The 18,396-nt window shown below is 38.5% G+C and overlaps 2 protein-coding genes across 2 annotated transcripts in view; both read right to left on the bottom strand.

Annotated features, from left to right (window-relative positions):
• Positions 1–18,396, bottom strand: part of LOC137652414 (uncharacterized) — a 605,768-nt gene that overhangs the window by 560,562 nt on the left and 26,810 nt on the right. The gene's annotated exons all lie outside the window — the stretch shown is intronic.
• LOC137616363 (uncharacterized) lies at positions 1,261–1,575 on the bottom strand. Its single transcript, XM_068346073.1, has one exon. It carries the CDS (start codon positions 1,573–1,575, stop codon positions 1,261–1,263), a length of 315 nt encoding a protein of 104 aa, XP_068202174.1.

Raw genomic sequence — 18,396 nt, 5'->3', positions numbered from 1 at the left:
ATTTGGAAGTCCTAAGAAAAATACGTAAACTAAAACATTGGTAATAAAAAAATCAACATACAGTACTGTATAATCAATATAATCGATGCAAAAACTAACCATACGTACATATATGTGTACACTAAATGAGTTTGTTTCTTCATTATGATCAGAGATGAACGTAAACAAAACATTGGTTGCCATTTTTTATCGTGCTTTTTAGGTGTTTAGGAAACACATGATATAAAATCGCCTTTAATATTTGTGCCTGTTTTAGTTTAGGGTGCTGTAGTACATGCATTAAGTGTTCTGTACATTACAGGGTGTAAAGGGTGGTTTGTTAACAGTACTACGTACAAGGGAAGGTTTTAAAAGTCCGAATATACATGTTAAATAAATAGGTAAATATGCTGTCACTACTTCGCGGATTTTCACCTATCGCGCCCGCGTCTGGAACCTATCTACCGCGATAAACGAGGGTTCACTGTATTTAATCAAATGGTCCTACCTGTAATAACTTATGCATAAGAAACTTAGAGCATTAGAAAAGATTTAGAACATTATCTTAGTTTTACTCATATTCATTTTCAGTCTTACATTTCCACTCTCATAGTCATCGTCGCTGTCATCATTGCCATCGTCATCAATGACTCTAAAGATTTTGACGATTTTGACGACAGCAACAACAATGGAGATAACGATAACGACAATGACAACAAGTTCGACTTCAACAACGATGACTTCTACAACAACGACTTCGACGACGACGACTTCGATGACGACGACAACTTTCACGACTTCGTCAAGCACGTCAATGACTTCAACTACCACAACTTTGATGACAATGACTTCCACAACATTAACAACTTTAATGATGACTACTTTGACGCCAAAGATTTCGATGATAACGACTTCAACAATGACAACGGTTACGACGACGACACTGAAGACACCAATGACTCTGACGACGACAACTTCTATGACGACGACAACTTCTATGACGACGACAACTATCTATCTATCTATCTACTTCCCCTTCCCCCAATTCTGGTGGACAGCCATCATAGAAAAAGAACAAAATGGGGTTGTTCCCTCTTTGCTCCTCCCAGTCTGACAAAGGATTCAGCTGAGTTTGGTTGGTACTGCTAGGCTGCCACAGCCTCCTTTTCATATCTTCACAAATGAAGCTTCATATGTTGAATCCCTTACTGCTGCTACCTCAGTAGTCACCAACGCGACCAGAGGAAGCAGCAGGGCCTACTGGAACTGTGTCACAATAGCTCACCTTTTATTACTATTTCTAACATGCTCTTTTTCCTCCTTCACATCTATCCTCCTATCATCTACAGCTTTCTTCATTCCATCCATCCAACCAAACCTTGCCCTTCCTCTTGTATTTCTCCCATCAACTCTTTCATCCATCACCGTCTTCAGCAGACCGCCATTTTTCATTCTCTCTACATGGCCAAACAACCTCAACACAATTATATCCACTCTAGCTGCTGAATTATGTTTTATACCCATTCTCACCTTCTCTACTTTGTTCCTAACCCTATCTAATTGAGATACACCAGCCACACTCCTCAGACACTTCATTTTGAACACATTCAATTTCTATCTCTACATCAGTTTCAATCCCATCGACTACGATCCATACATCACAGTTGGTACAATGGCTTTCTCATACAGAACATTGTACACATTCACTCCTAACCCTCTATTCTTTACCATTACCTTCACTGCCCCCAGCACTTTACATTCTGCATTCCCTCTCTGACATACATCTGCTTCCACTACACCATTTCCAGCAACAATAGACACCAAGTACTTAAACTGATCTACTTCCTCAAGTAACTCTCCATTCAACATGTTATTCAACCTAGCACCACCCTCCCTTCTTGCGCTTCTCATAACTATACTCTTACCCACATTAACTCTCAATTTCCTTATCTAGCATACCCTTCCAACCTCTGTCACTAATTGACCAAGTTTCTCCTTTGAGTCTGTAACTAATGCAGTATCTTCCACAAAACAACAACTGATTTACCTACCACTCATGACTACTCTCGTCTATCAGTTTCAATCCTCGACCAGGCACTCAAGCATTAACCTCTCTCACAGCTCCATCAACAGCATTGTGATATCACATATCCCTGTCTCAGATCCACTCTTACTGAAAACCACTCACTCATTTCCTAACATAACATACGCTTTACTGCCTGTGTAGAAACTCTTCACCTCTTGCAACACCCTTCTACTAATACCATATAACCTTATCGCATTGCCTCCCTATCAACTCTATCATAAGCTTTCTCTAAATCCATAAACACAACAAACACTTCTTTTCTTTTTGCTAAATATTTCGTGCATATCATCCTACCTCTAAACCTCTAAAAATATGATTCATACATTCCCTACCTCTTCTAAAACCACCCTGTACTTCTAGGATTGCATCCTTTGTTTTATCCTAAATCCTATAAAGTAGCACTCTACTATACACTTTTCTAACCCCACTAAAAAAACTAATACCCATTGGATTACAACAATGATGCACATCTCCCTTACCTCTGCATTGCGTAACAATACACACACACACCCAGTCCACTGGTACCATTGACAACATAAAACATATATCAAACAATCTCACCAACCATTCAAGTACAGTCACACCATCTTTCTTTGACATCTCTGCCCTCACATCATCCATACCAGGGGTTTTTCTTACTCTTGTTTCATCTAGTGTTCTCTTCACTTCCTCTCTTGTAATCTCTCTATCACATTCTCATCTCCATTACTGACACCTTAACACCTACAACAGCAATCATATCTGCCTCCCTATCATCCTCAACATTCAGCAATCTTTCAAAATATGCAGCCCACCTTTTCTTGGCCTCCTCTCCTTTAAAGAACCTTCCATTTTCATCTTTCACTCTCTCTTCAATTCTCGATCCCCCCTTCCTTACTCTCTTCACTTCTTTCCAAAACTACTTCTTATTCTCTTCCTACGAAAGACCCAATCCCTGACCCCACCTCCAGTCAGCTGCCCTCTTTGCCTTAGCTACGTTATGTTTTACTTCCATATTTTTCTCTCTATATCTTTCATACTTCTCTACACTATTATTCTGCAGCCATTCTTCAAATGCCCTCTTTTCCTTCTCCACCTTCATCTTCCCTTCTTCATTCCACCATTCCCTACCCTTCTTCATGCTGCCTCCAACAATCCTCTTGCCACACACATCACTTGCAATCCCAACAAAATTTTCTTTTATTAACTCCCACTCATCCTCTAGATACGTTTCTCTCACCTTCGCCCTGACATATGCCACTTCCAAACTTTCTTAATATTCAATTTTTACCTTTAGAATTTTCAATTTTTCAACCTTCACTATCTCCCTTTCACATCCCCTCACTCTATTATCTCATTCTATGGCAACAACTAGTTTTCCTTCAACCAAAAAATTATCAGACATACCATTAGCCCTACCCTTAAATATGTGTACATCTTTGAGTCTTCCAAACATTCTTCTTGTTATCAGCACATAATCCATTAATACCCTGTCTACCAATCTTCCATTTGCAACTCTTACCCGTGTATACTTGTTATTATCTTTCTTTTTGAAAAAAAACTGCAACTTATCACCAGCTTCTTCAACACATATCTCTACCAGTCTCTCACAACTCTCATTTTCACCTGGTACACCATACTTCCCAATGACACCTTCTACCTCTCCAGCACCCACTCAGGCATTTAAGTCACCCACCACATCTACATAAATCCTTCTACCCAGTTCTTCTGCACACCTAGTTGATTCAATCCAGAATTCATTCAGCTCTTCACTTTTCTCACAACCTGGCATATGCACTAACAAAAGCATCACAACCCTTACCAACATTAACATAGATGATATCTCCTTCCATTCCACTACTTTATCTGCCATCCATTTACCCAACAATAAAGCCACACCCTCTCTCTCTCTCTCTTTCCCTTTCAATCCTGGACACTTCATCAAACGTCACTTCCCCCTTCCCTTTTATCTTAGTATCACACAAAACCAATATATCCATCCTTCTATTCCAAAACATACTTCCAACCTCACATCTTTTACTCTCTAGCGTACTACCTCCACGCACATTCAAACACCCCAAAACTAAAGTGAGGGAAGCAGTCACTCTCTCCCCAGCTTATCTCCTTTAACATCTCTCAGGAAATAAAAAGAAAATACAGGAAAGGGGATTCCCAGTCCCCTCGTGCCGTCCCTTTTAGTCGCCTCTTACGACACGCAGGGATATGTTGGCACTATTCTAATAGGCTATACATAACAGTGCATATATATATATATATATATATATATATATATATATATATACATAAATATATATACATACATATATATATATATATATATATATATATATATATATATATATATACGCACACAATTCATAGATATATGGTAGTAGCATGTAAGAATTTAAGATAGCATCTCTGTGGACAAACTTAAATCCATATAGTTTCAGGAACCTGGGAAACTGTTTTTACGTTTCTCCATGCAATATTTGGAGTCAATCCATGTTTTGAAGATTTTCAACTCTGTAGTCTTTATATAGAAGTGTAATTTCTAAGTCCAACTAAGGTAGCTAAAAATAATACGAAGCGTAAATGTAGATTTTCCGTTTCCTGAAAACTAACTAAAGCTCAGATACTGTCTTCGATTTTTAGACGTTGCTGTAATATTAACTGCAAATTTTAAATGTAAAGTAGCACGCCCATATACCATATTTAGAAGGGAAAATGGATGGCTAATCTGGAAGGAAGTGTAGAAAATGTTTCACTGCATGGAGAATGCTGGAGCCACAAAATTACAAGCTGTTGCGATGACGTCCAGAGAAATTGGAATAGAGAAACAACTTAGTTTTAAAGTCTATAGATATTCTAAGGAAATGAGTAAGATTCATATTTTAAACTGCATTGTACAAGAGAGACCAGATTTAAAACCCCCTTTGCGACATTGGGATCGTGAAATTCATAAGAGAAAGAATAGAAACGGCATGGATGGCTTGGATAAGCTTGCATAAACTTCCATTGCAGTGAAAATGCAGGAGCATCGAGATCACAATTTGTCACAAGGAAAGGCGGCGTTCCAAATGGAATCGGATGCATCTAGATTTTCTGACGGGCAAGTAAGCCTGGCTATCTATTCTGTTTTAAAGAACAGACGACAATCCCGCTGCAAGATTGTAACCGTGATCTTGGTCGAAGAGTGGGTGGGGTTTGTGAGAACAGTTATGAAATTCTGTGAAGCCTTATGAAAAATCATTTATGTATTTCAAAATCAATCTTTGAATATTCATTTCAAAGGATTTTAAAGTTTCAATTCATCAATACTTTTCAATTAATTTCAGAGCATTCAAATATTTTTAAGATCTCAAATTTTTTACCACCATAGCCTTTATATAGAAGTGTAATTCCATAATTCAACCAATATAGTCCTGACGAAGAATCTCGAAATAACGTATATGAAGCCATCCTGCTATCCTGAAAACTAACTGGAACTCAGTTTATCGAGAGATGCTGTCTTCGATTTTTAGACACCACTAACATATAGATACCTATCAATTATACACGTAAGGTACCATGTCAAGAAAGTACCATAATTGCATACACACACACACACACACACACATATATATATATATATATATATATATATATATATATATGTGTGTGTGTGTGTGTGTGTGTGTGTGTATATATATATATATATATATATATATATATATATATATATATATATATATATATATACATACATATGCATATATATATATACATATGCATATATATATATATATATATATATATATATATATATATATATATATATATATATATATATATATATATATATATATATATATATATACTTTGCATATATATCACATATTTATATACTGTATATACTGTATATATATATATATATATATATATATATATATATATATATACACAGTATATATATATATATATATATATATATATATATGTATGTATATATATACAGTTTAAATATATGTATATGTATATATATATACATATACCGTATATATACTGTACATACATATATATATATATATATATATATATATATAATTATATTTATATATATACATATAAATATATATATATATATATATATATATATATATTTACCGTATATATTTACCGTATATACTGTGTGTATATATATATACTGTATATAAATATATATCAAACTGTCTTGATAGCTCAATGAAAGGTCTATAGTTGGTGTTGCTTCGACCGAGAGGCATAGAGTAGATTCGAATCCTGAACAATGAAGCATTTATTATAAAAAAGAAAAAAAAAATCCAGTGATCGCTTAAGAATGATTTGAAAATCAGCTTCCATTTGTTGCTTGATATTCAATATAATATATATATATATATATATATATATATATATATATATATATATATATATATATATATATATATATATATCCTGAAGAGAGAGAGAGAGAGAGAGAGAGAGAGAGAGAGAGAGAGAGAGAGAGAGAGAGAGAGAGAGAATTTTTTGTATGAAAATCATTAGTTTTGCTTCAGGCTTATGTGTCTATTACTTTGTCGACAAACGAACACCCTTCATTGCCTTTTACTCCACCGCATATGGTCAACGGACTGTCATTAATACAACGTAATTAACATCGACTCCTGCTTAACGTCTGTTGAGGGTCTCATATTTTTTCCGTATGAACCACATTCATCATTTAGTTTTCCTTTCGTTCTGTTTGTGCTATGAGTTAATTTGTCAATTTACCCTACCGTTATTATCAACAAATCGCTGTTGTGAAGAAATCATTTAAGCGTTCGTTTTCATAAATTTCTCTCAACATTGATTTTACATTAATCATATTAATCTTTATTTGCTTTTATTGGTTCTATTGCTAAATAGTTTTCAAAAATTTATTTGTTTTGGAAATGTTTTCCGCAAGCAGTATTTATATTTTACTAATTAGGAATAACTGACGAAATTTAACTGAGGCCCTTTGCGTCAATAGGTGTAGGAGGAGATGATGATGATGATGATGATGATGAATTAGGAATAACACCAAACATCCGACTCTCCTGCCCCCTCGTTTGTCATCCTTTTAATCTACATTAACTTCCATTCCGAAATGTTTTCCCAAATCTCTTCTTTCAATCTTCCCCATTTCCATTTTCAAAAGCTGTAGCCTTCTTGAAAACGCTTTCTTCAAAATCAAACCTTTTGAGGAAGTTCCAGTCCTTATCACCACAGTATACCATTCCCTCCTATTTTTGTATGTTTCTTTTTGTTAGATTACTGTATATAGCAAATATCTATCTAAGATCAACGCCACCGCATATAAACGAAAGGAAAATAGGTTTAGTTCTCATATGAAATAGGTACTGCACTGCACGACACTTCTAATAATGTCTATTAACCTACTGTATATTAATCCGGCCAAAATGGAAACACTAAAACTATCTAAAATGTTGTAGGAAATATAGGAACACAAATATTTTTATTTTCCAAAGGCAAGCTTATACAGGTAGTATAGTATTTTCCTTTCCCAACAGAAGAGAAACCTCAACCACGCTGCTGTGGCTGTATTGACCTCGACAATATATTTTAAAGACCCTTACCGACTGTAACGCTTTTTAAAAGTTTTATAAAAATAAACTAGTTCATATGAATGACGCAAATAGAAACCATTTTATTTTGACCCTGAGTTAATGTTGCTTACGGTACGCAAAGGCGATGATCATTTTTTATTTCTTTTTTCTTTTACTATTTGAGACAACACAATGACGAAGCAATTCTCTATTCTGCCTTGCTCGGTCACAGAGTACGATGGTACCAAGTAGCCTTCTCCGATGTTCTATGCTCTATTAGTTTAATATTTTCTTTTTCGTCTCAAATTCAATGGTCTGAAATAGTATAACAAGGATTTTTTTTCGGGCTGTTACGATTACTTGTAAATCACAACTTTGAAATTTGAGAGAGAGAGAGAGAGAGAGAGAGAGAGAGAGAGAGAGAGAGAGAGAGAGAGAGAGGGGGGGGGGGGTGTGGTAAGGATGATGATGATGGCAAAATAAAAAATGTAGAAATAAAGTATGTTAACATGACACTATCATCAATGCACCTTTAAACAGAAAGGTCATCTGCAGAGTCACACAACATAAAACCTAATATCATGGCTGGGCCGTTAAATCAAAACAACAAAACATAAAATCTTACATACACGTTCTCATGATTATAAGATTCTAAAACAGTTTGTCTCAAACAAAACAACAATATAATAGTCAGTCCATCAAATGATTCCTCTACTGTTGAGAAAAGAGGTGTTAATGGGCAACTCTAGAAGTAACTTTTGGCATTACCTTCACTGCTCCAATATCTTGAATAGATATAAATTTATCATAGTTGAGTGACCCCATCGGAGATTATATAAAGCCCTCAGAAGAATAGCGGAAGTTGAATGGCAGGACAGGATTAGAAATGAAACTATAAGAGAGATTACCCGAGTGCCATAATGTGGATGAGATCATGATGAGGGGTATATGGAGATGGTTTGAACATGTTCTTCTCACTCCCTCAGAGAGATTAGTTCATCAAACGTTCAGTTGGGCTCCACAAGGCACTAGAAGAGTTGGAAGACCCAGGCCTACATGGCTGAGGACTATGAAGCGCGAATTAGGAGATGATGAATGGAGAAGTATTCAATTAAGAGCTCAAGATAGATATGACTGGCGAAATTTAACAAAGGCCCTTTGCGTCAATAAGCGTAGGAGAAGATGATGATGATGATGATGATGATGAATTGTGATAATAATTTCTGGCATTACTTTCTGTAAGAATAGTAATGGTAAAACTAACGTAACTACATTGTTACTGATTAACGTGAAAGTTGAACCACACATTGTGAAATCATTCAGCGGGGTATTTGCACCAAATCTAGATGGAAGAATTTCGAACCATGACGCAACAGAGAGCGCATCACTACTTTCCAATTAAAAGGATTTCTTAAAATTGCACCGCTCTCTTTAGTAGTGCTTCACAAAACAATGGATTTGAAAGTTTGATTTTATCACATTTTGGATTTAGATTCGGTCATCTGACACACAGGCAAGTCTGAAAATTCCTTCTCTACCTAAATTACCGAAAACAAAAAGAAATGTAAGATATCTTCATTAATCAATAATCAAAGATCTTCCGAATTTCCCAATTAGAGATAATCTTACTCTTTAGATTCTACTGTCCTGTTATGCAAGAGCATCATTCAACTAGATTTATTAGCACTTTTGGATATATCTATGAAATATCTATAACTCTACCAAAGAATTCTTGAAGAATTTGAAAATGATAATTTCCGTTACTGAAATCAAAGGTAAATTAATACAGCTGTATTTCATGTGGATAGATTGAAAATGAAAACCGAAAAGAAACCAGAAAATACAATTCAATACAATCAGACTTAAAACTCCATTCAAGAAAAATAACGCCCAGCTATTTCATATAGAAATTAACAAAGAAAAACTTACAACATGAGCATATTCTTTATAAGAATGTACTATAAACTTCTTGACAAAAAACTCGATATTGTTCTTGCAATCTACTGTACACAAGCATAACCATTTTTCCTGGGTGCCATAATGGTACAAGTATGACACAGCGAGCAATCTTCCGTTCTTTGTGGAAAGCCGTAAGAGAGAGGGAGAAAGAGAGGGGGCAAAGAGAAGGCATATATTTCTGGATGTTTGTAGTCTTAGTTATCCATAACACGAAAATACATAGAATGTAAGTGAAAGAGAGAGAGAGAGAGAGAGAGAGAGAGAGAGAGAGAGAGAGAGAGAGAGAGAGAGAGAGAGAGAGAACTTTTCAACATATTTGATAAAATCTCAGGATGGACCTTTAAGACAAACTCTTGCACACCTGATAACACATATCACAGGGAAATCGTTCCTTTATATCTATAAGATGACTGCCAACGTTATCCGTATTGTTCAGACAAGCAATTCCTTAACTATGTGAAAGCAATAAAAAATAGTCTAAACGATAAATAAAATAGGAAAATGGGAGGAGGAGTTTTATCCTTAACCATAAAAAAACAATAGGCACTTCTTAAATCAATGACCCTCTTAACAAAAGAATTCGATGACGCAATTTAGTTTTGCCATGAATTTCCCCCATGCTGAAACCGTGCGAGGAGCAAGAAGGTTCTAGAACTGGGGAGTTAATTTTTCCTTAGTTTGACTCTATATGTCTTTTAATATTTTCTATTTATCTTTATTTCTTCAATCACTCCCAATTTTTCAACTATGTCATATCTTATCAAGCTTTTCTTCCTCTTTTCCCTGCCTTGATTTCTGAGGAAGCAGGAATGGGAGTTCCTTTTCAAAGCTCAAAGTTGCAGCAGTGGTTGTATCGAAAACTACCTAGTAATGTTTGGACCTGGGAGGTATTGCTTTACGAATCAAATCGAAGCCTCCTGGCCAGAGCTATCTCTTAAAACTGGCCAATGGATTCTCAAGAATTGCTGCTATTTGGGAGATATAACTCTGGCATTCTATCTGGCTTTCCAACACTAAGGCTTTTAGTGGGAATGATTGCATTCTTGTAATGCTCTCAGTGCCGTCAATCAGGATAGGCCTACACTTGAGCCACACTGATCATATTGGTACCATCCCTCCGGAATAAGGGTAGGGAATGGACAATTGGGAAAGGCTACTGGAATCCTTTATGAGGTTTTACAGATGGTTTTCACTTTTTCTTTCACTACCCAAGTATTCTAATAAAAACAGGTAATCTTTTACATACTTCTGATCTTCATTTCAATTCCCTGACATGGTTAATAACCTTTGACTCTGATAAGTATATGCATTGATTCTTTCAAAACTCTAGCCTAGTAAATGAGCCACTAGAACAGGAACCAGCTGAGGACCTGATTTTTGTTGAAAATCTAGTAAAAATTTGCCATCTGTAAATAAAAAGGGTGATGGATTGGTTTTAAGGCGATAGACAAGATGTCTTTTCAGCTTTTACTCTTGATCCCTGGCGGATGATCTTACTGGAATTAGTATGGAACGGTAGGGGTCACACGCCTTAGTTAGAAAAGCACTGCGTATCACAAGGAACTGGCTATCCTTTGATGAATTTAACCAATGAATCCTCTATGGAAAGTGAAAATGGGACAATGGCCCCCGGGTGTAGCAGTGTGCTAAGAATCTCCCGATTTACACATACTAAAGAAAAAATCAAAATTTGTAATTGGAATGTTAGAACCATGAATCAGACTGGGAAGTTACAGCAAGTGGAGAATGAATTTATGAAATATAGTTTGGATATCTTGGCCCTAACTGAAAGACGTTGTAAGGGGATTGGTAAAGAAATCTTAGACCAAGGCATATATATATATATATATATATATATATATATATATATATATATATATATATATCTACTCAGGAAGAACAGATGGAGTTGCAACAGATGGGGTAGGAATGATAATGATACCAAGAACAATAAAGGAATTAATAGAATGGAGAGCTGTAAATAGATGATTATTACTTCCAAAATTTAAATAATAGCAGTGCAATATGAGCCTTATAGTTTGCTATGCGATTCCCCTGAAGATAGGAAAGATGAATACTATGAAGAACTGCAGAGTATAATAGAGGAGATCCCAGAGATAGAGATATGAAAATTATGATTAGCAACCTCGATGTTGAAGCTGCAAGGAATAATCAAGATATAGAGAATGCAATGGGTGTTTTTCCGCTCAAGGACGTTCACAAATATACTTGGACTTCATCATGTGGCAATTACAAATGTAAGAAGTTATAGAGGTGCAAATATTGGTAGTGATCACAAGCTCATCATTGCCACACTGAAATTAAAACTTAAAGCACCAAACAGAAACGTATTTAGAATACCTAAGCTTGATACAATTATGCTTCTAGAATATGATCACAGGGAAACCTTTGCAATTGAATGTAGGAATCAATTTGCAGTCTTAGTGACTTTAAGAGATGAATAGCTGACATTTAATGAAGAATGGAGTGATATTAAGAACATATATCAGTCAGCTGGTAGTGAAGATTTGGGACATGCAGTTACAAGGAGAAAACCATGGATATTAAATGATACATGGGATACTATAAAAATAGACAGACAGAAATTGATTGTTGAAAGTTTTCGAGGAAGTAATGGAAATTACAAGGTAAAGCATACTAAGTATTCCAGTATTGATGGTGAAGTCAAAAGAAAAGCCAGGAATGACTGGAGAGAATATTTAGACAGGAAAGCAGATGAGTCTGGCAAAGCTATGAATTCAGAAGGGAGTGGCTATGGTGTATGAAACGTTCATAGAATTATCAATGAAATCTCTATTGGGGCAAAGACGAAGAAGCATATACCCATCAAAAGAGAGATGGGTCTGTTATTTATAAAAATAACTACAGGTTTGCATGAGTTAGGGAAAAATGCAAATTATCTCCGAATTTGTCATTTCTTCCCATATTAACAATCCTTCCGTTATTTCTTTGGATGACTCACTCTTTGGAAGGTGAAAGTCCTAATTCTGCCATGGACATTGACCCAGGTTTACCTAGTATGGTATATGACCATGGCCTAGGGAAAACCTTGACACCTCGCTAATAATACAAAGTGAGTATGTTAGTGGCTTGAGCAATCCAGCTGTCATGAGAGATATCATATGAACATCTATGGAAGTACATTACGAGTTTATAAATAGGAAATAAACAAAGACGTTTCCCATTGCCTACCTCGCGGGAAGCAATGGGGACGTGGACAGTAAAGTATATTAAATTTATGACTATACTAGGCTAAACAAGCGAAGTGATTCTTACCTGCAGAGGTTGAAGCCAGCTTGCAGAGGGACCCATGGCACTGTACCCCAAGAAAGTGGGAGATGAAGAAAGGAAAATGCCAGGCATTCTCTCATTCATCCCTGACTTAACCCGGGTAACCAATGCTCTCAACCATCTGCTACTTGTCCAACAAGGACCCCGAGATACTTTTAAACGACTTGTTAAGCAGCCACCACAGGACCGATAGTAAACAGTATCGATTCTCCTGTGGGTCACATCTTTTAGATAGTGAATTGTGAACCTTGTTTACCGTTTCCACCCGCCCGCTTGTAATACCTGCAACACGGAAAAGTTGTGATTGCATGCCAGGGATGTGCTGATGCCCTGCTCAGATTTTCCGCGAGCGCATTCTTCTTACCTAAAATGAAGCAAGCCGATAGGGACACCGAATGTTCTTCTGACCATCTGAGAATCTCTACTGCATGAAGTCATAGAGCCTGTGAAAAGGTACCACCTTGTTTGTTTATGAAAGCCACTACTGTGCTGTTGTCGCTCATCAACACCACGAGTGACCAGCCAGCAACTGTTGGAATTGGTGAAGAGCTAGGTATGCTGCTCTCATCTCTAGAGGGTTTATATACCGATACCTTTCGGACTCTGACCAAAGGCCAGAGATCATGTGATGCAGCAAGTGGGGCCCCCATCCTTCTTTTGATGGATCTATATAGAACATCAAGTCTGGAGGAGGGATTGGAAGATCTTGACCTCTGCAAAGCTTTTCGTCTGCCCTCAACCAAAGCAGGTCCGTAACTTGTCCCTGAGTGATTGGAACTCAATGTGTCCGGCAGATCTGAGAGTTGGTTCCACACAGACTTCAGCTGCCACTGCAGGGATCTCATCCTGAGGTGCTGTTAGAAACTAGATGAGGAGAGAGGTTAGGTGACCTAAGAGATGCAACCATTGATGAGCCGATAGATCTTCCTGTCTGACGAATGTGATGCCACGTGTCTCAACCTGTGTACTCTTTCATCTGATGGGAAAACTTTCTGTTGGACGGTGTCTATGATAATTCCGAGGTATGCCAGTCTCTGAGAAGGAAGCAGTGATGACTTGCGAGATTTATAAAGATTCCCAGATCCTGACAAAACTCTAGAAGCATGTCTCGGTGATGAAGAAGGGTTATCTCTAAGTCTGCTAGAACCAACCGGTTGTCGAGATACCTGAAGAGACGAATGCCGTTCCTGTGAACCCAAGATGACACTAGGGCAAACACCCTGGTAAAAACCTGAGGTGCTGTCGCGAGACCGAAACAGAGAACCTTGAACTGGTATATCTTGTCCTCCTGTATGAACCTGAGATACCAGATCCAGTGTGCACATGAAGTCCCTTGGTGGAACTGCCTGGATGACCATGTCTGCCATCTCCATCCTGAACAGAGTCTGTTAAACAAACTTGTTCAGGGGAGAGGGATCGATGACTGATCTCCAGCATCCAGATGCCTTTTTCACAAGAAAACTTCATCTATAAAAGCCTGGAGACCCGTCCACGAGTTCTTGGAGAGTACCCTTCTGCATCATAGTCCGGACTTTGGCTTATCAGGACTGGATACCGAGTCAGAGGAGGGAGAGATTGAATGAACGGGATGCAATACCCTATGGCAATCACCTCGATCATCCAGGGATCTGCCCCATGATGCTGCCACCTCTGCCAGAGATACTACAGGCATCCACTCACAGGTGGTTAGAGATGAGGATTGCCATTTCTAGCGGGAGCGACTACCTCGGCCACCCCCTTAGCTCCCTTCTTTCCCATGAAGGACTTGCTTCCTTTCTGGTCTTTGACACCTTTGAAGATCCATAGGACCTGGAAGTTGAAAGGTTGGAGGTAGCCTGCTGACTACGAGAAGACTAGGATGGTCTGCCATAGGGCCTGGATGTCATGGCCCTGTAGAGGAAGGAATTGTTCAATGATTTCCTCCATCTTTCAGGAACCCTCTCAATCTCCTCAGGAACAAAGAGAGAAGAACCTTCAAGGGTGAGACTTCCACCTTCGGCACGTACATGTGGAATTCTCCTTTCTCTTGAGGATGGCATTCGTTGATTACGTGGTGCAATAGAAACTCAAGAGTTCGGGTACACCACAATAGGAAAAACTCCAAGGACTTCCTTGTGAACTCCTTTGAAAGATCGTGGGAGCATACAATGTAGCCCAGGGACCCCAACCATAGGTCGAGCCACAAAGCAGCCTGCATGGCATACTGCATCCCTTGCTCTATGTTGAGGAACTCAAATGCCGAGAGGGGCCCTCTCAAAGCAGAGAGGGTTTGAGTTTGAAGACTCCAACAAAGGGTCAAGGGACATAGCTCCAGCTATCTGAGCAATAGCTTTCCTTCTGACAACTGTCATGCCTTTAGACCAGGGCCGAGCTGCACTGGTCTTATGGGGCCTTTGGGTTCCGAAAATCTCGTCTAAAACCATTTCTTCCCTTTGCTGGGTTATGGTTAGGGATCCCGGGATCTCATTGCTTTTTTGTCTGGGAAAACTCCCAGGATTTTATATTTCTTCCCAGGAAATCCCGGCATGTTTCAAAATGTGCAAACGGAAAAAAATAATACATTCTCAATAATTAATTAGCAGCTATTGCTGTGTAAGTTTACTTATTACCTATTGCTGTTCTAAACAATTTAGAAGCATTCATTTTGTTTGCAGCAAAACGACTTCTTATTCGCACTTTTGATGAAGATAGTGATAAAAGGATTGCTTTATCCAAATCCAAAGAAGGAGTGTCTCAGTCAGTCGCTGTACGAGAAATTAGATGGAGAAATAAAAAAAAGACTGCATTTCTAAATCAGCTCAAAAAAGTCAGTTGATTACCAGAAGCATAACTGAAGAGCTTGAAATTTTTTAAGCAACTGGAGAAAAGACAGCAAATATAACCAAGAGAACAGCTGCATTAGAATCTATACCACCGACATCTGTCGAAGAAGAGTTTTCAGCTGTAGGACTGTTTATCACGAGAATTAAAACTTATCTAATTGATGAAAGTGTTAATAGTTTGTTTTCTACTTTCTTATTTCAAAGTTGGCACTTTGTAGTAACAGCTAGAAACAAAATTTATCATTTTCCTACTTTTGCTATTTTATCAAAAGAGCAAAATATGAATACATTATATAATTTTCTTGTTTTTTAAATTGTCATAGAGGCAGGTTTCATGTAAGTTTATGCTTTCCGGAAACATTTAAAGACAAACAAGCATTTTGATTATAGACTTTTGTCATTTGTGATGACATTACTCCTCTTTTCTATCACCAGGTTTATATTTCAAAGGCATGTGATCTTATACAGTGATTACAGTCCTTTTTATTTAAGAATTTGCTTAATTGTAAGGAACATTAATAATTTTTCTTTCACCATGTTTCTACTGAATTACAAAAGCATGTGATCATATTTGATATTTTCATAAAATTTTTAAAAATATGTACCACTATGTTAATTTATTTCAGGAGCAATAATTGTATAATATTATGTGTTTGATCAGTCTTAATTTTCTGCTTGTTAATTTCATTGAATGCTTCTTTTTTGCATTATATATTGCAGATATGTCTTTGCTAATGCTTTAAAAATAATCAATTAATCAGGTACGATGAATCTTGCAATATTTCACTCCTTAAATACAAAAACATTTCTTTTTCATAAAATCCAGGGATTTCCCGGGATTTTCCCAGGATTCCGGGAAAACACTAACCTTTTCCCAAAATCCCGGGAGTGGGAAAAGTGTCTCAAATGACAATCCCTAGAGGTGGTGCCAGGAGTAGACAGCCTATTGATCACCCTCAAACGAGAGAGGACATCCCAGAAGCTATGCTCCGACTCTCTTCTCTCTTGTTCCGGGTGACAGTTTGGACTAGCTGCTCCCGGAAGATATTCGTTATTAGTATCAATTGAATCGTCCACCTCAAGGCTCTTACCCAGAGTTTGGGGTAGGTCCGGGTCGTCAACTGGGTTGTGAGGGGGACCTGCCACAGGGGACCTCCTGTCCGCCTCTGCCAAACAGGCTTCCTTTGCCTTGGCGTTCTTGGGTTTGGTCTTGATGCCCTTGGATTCCCATCGTACAGAGCAGTGTTCCTCCAAGATGTTGGGTGGAGAAACTTGTGAAGGTTTGGGGACATCAGTTGTAGAAGCCTTAGCTAAAGGAGCTGAAGGTTTTTCCTCTGCTGCAAGGAAGGATATTGGACATTGGTCCGGAGACATTACCTAAATTTCTTGAGGGTTGAAGAGGTGGACAGTAATCTCCCTGGGGGAGCAGATGTCCCTGCTCGTCCTAGGGTGGATGAGATCGGCGTGCGGTGGAGTTACACCTCTCATCCCCTTCTTCTGTCGCTTTGTCAAGCTCTCCTTCCCCTTAACTGGAGTAAATGGAAGGTTTTCGAGAGAAATATCTATGGCTGGAGACACCTCGGCACTAGATCAAGATGGGGAGGATTGTCGTGCCTCATCTGACAAAGATCTCCTTCTAGGGTCAGAACTCTTAAGCGACGAACTCAAATCAGACTTCAAGGGTACCCAAGGAGTAGCCCTGACTGGAGCATTCCAAGGACTTCTGCAGGGTAGACAAAAGGCGCTAACCTATGAACGGACCTCAGCACCCTTCGAGAAGTCCTGGGTTTCCCTAGAGAATCCAGGAGGAGGAGAATGTCATCTGGGAGGAACCCTAGAAGGAGCTTATGTTGACGTAGAAGAGAGTCTCTCAGGCAACTGGAGATGCTCTTTCGTCAAGCGAAGACGACGGTCAGGACTAATAGGTGCACTGGCGTATCTATTAGGGGGCTCCTTGAACCCTTCTGGGAAGGGTATTGTGCGTGAAATCAAGAGATTCATGCGCAAAATCCTGAGTAGAAGTGCTGTTCTCACGAGCACTATGAGCCATACTGGAAGATGGAAGCCTTGGATATTCTTGTTGTTTCAGGGGATCGCCTACGCCAGACCTAGCGGGCAGTGAGGGCCTCTCAATAGGGCCAACCCGAAGCGTTGGGACTGAATCACAGAGGAACGCATTGGAGAGCGTCGCGGAGGAAAACGCTTCGCTAAAGAACCCCAATCGGCAAAAGGTACTGGGGGTAGCTTAGCTGGACGCCTGTATGTAGGATGTTCTGCAACAAGATCAGGTTTGGTCCGAGGTCGTTGAGGAGCGACGTGCGGATGGACTGCACTTGTGCTTACCTCTTTCTCTTGACAAGGAACGTCTAGATCATGATCGTCAACAAAAAAATTCGCGATCGTGAACGTTCTGTTCGAGATCGTGAGGGTCTAGCCCTCTATCCTGAACGGCATGAACATCTCGAGTTCCTAGTTCGTGAACGTGAGCAGTGCCTTTGTGATTGTGAACATCATCCTCGTGAATGGCACCCCCGCGAGCGTGCGCATCGCCCTCGTGAACGGGAACTTTTCCCTTGCGAGTGTAAGCGTCGTCCTCGTGATCTAGATCGGCACGATCTAGAATACAAGAGCTTAGACCTAGATCTGGACAGAGTTGCTCACGATTGTGATG

Source organism: Palaemon carinicauda, chromosome 1 (assembly GCF_036898095.1).
Source record: "Palaemon carinicauda isolate YSFRI2023 chromosome 1, ASM3689809v2, whole genome shotgun sequence".
Lineage (NCBI taxonomy): Eukaryota > Metazoa > Arthropoda > Malacostraca > Decapoda > Palaemonidae > Palaemon > Palaemon carinicauda.
The sequence above is the reverse complement of the archived record's forward strand: the minus strand, read 5'-3'. Positions and strand labels throughout refer to the sequence as shown.

Bases quoted from the DNA above. Each gene is read 5' to 3' on its own strand.
- LOC137616363 (XM_068346073.1), bottom strand. From the start codon at position 1,575: ATGAAGTGTCTGAGGAGTGTGGCTGGTGTATCTCAATTAGATAGGGTT.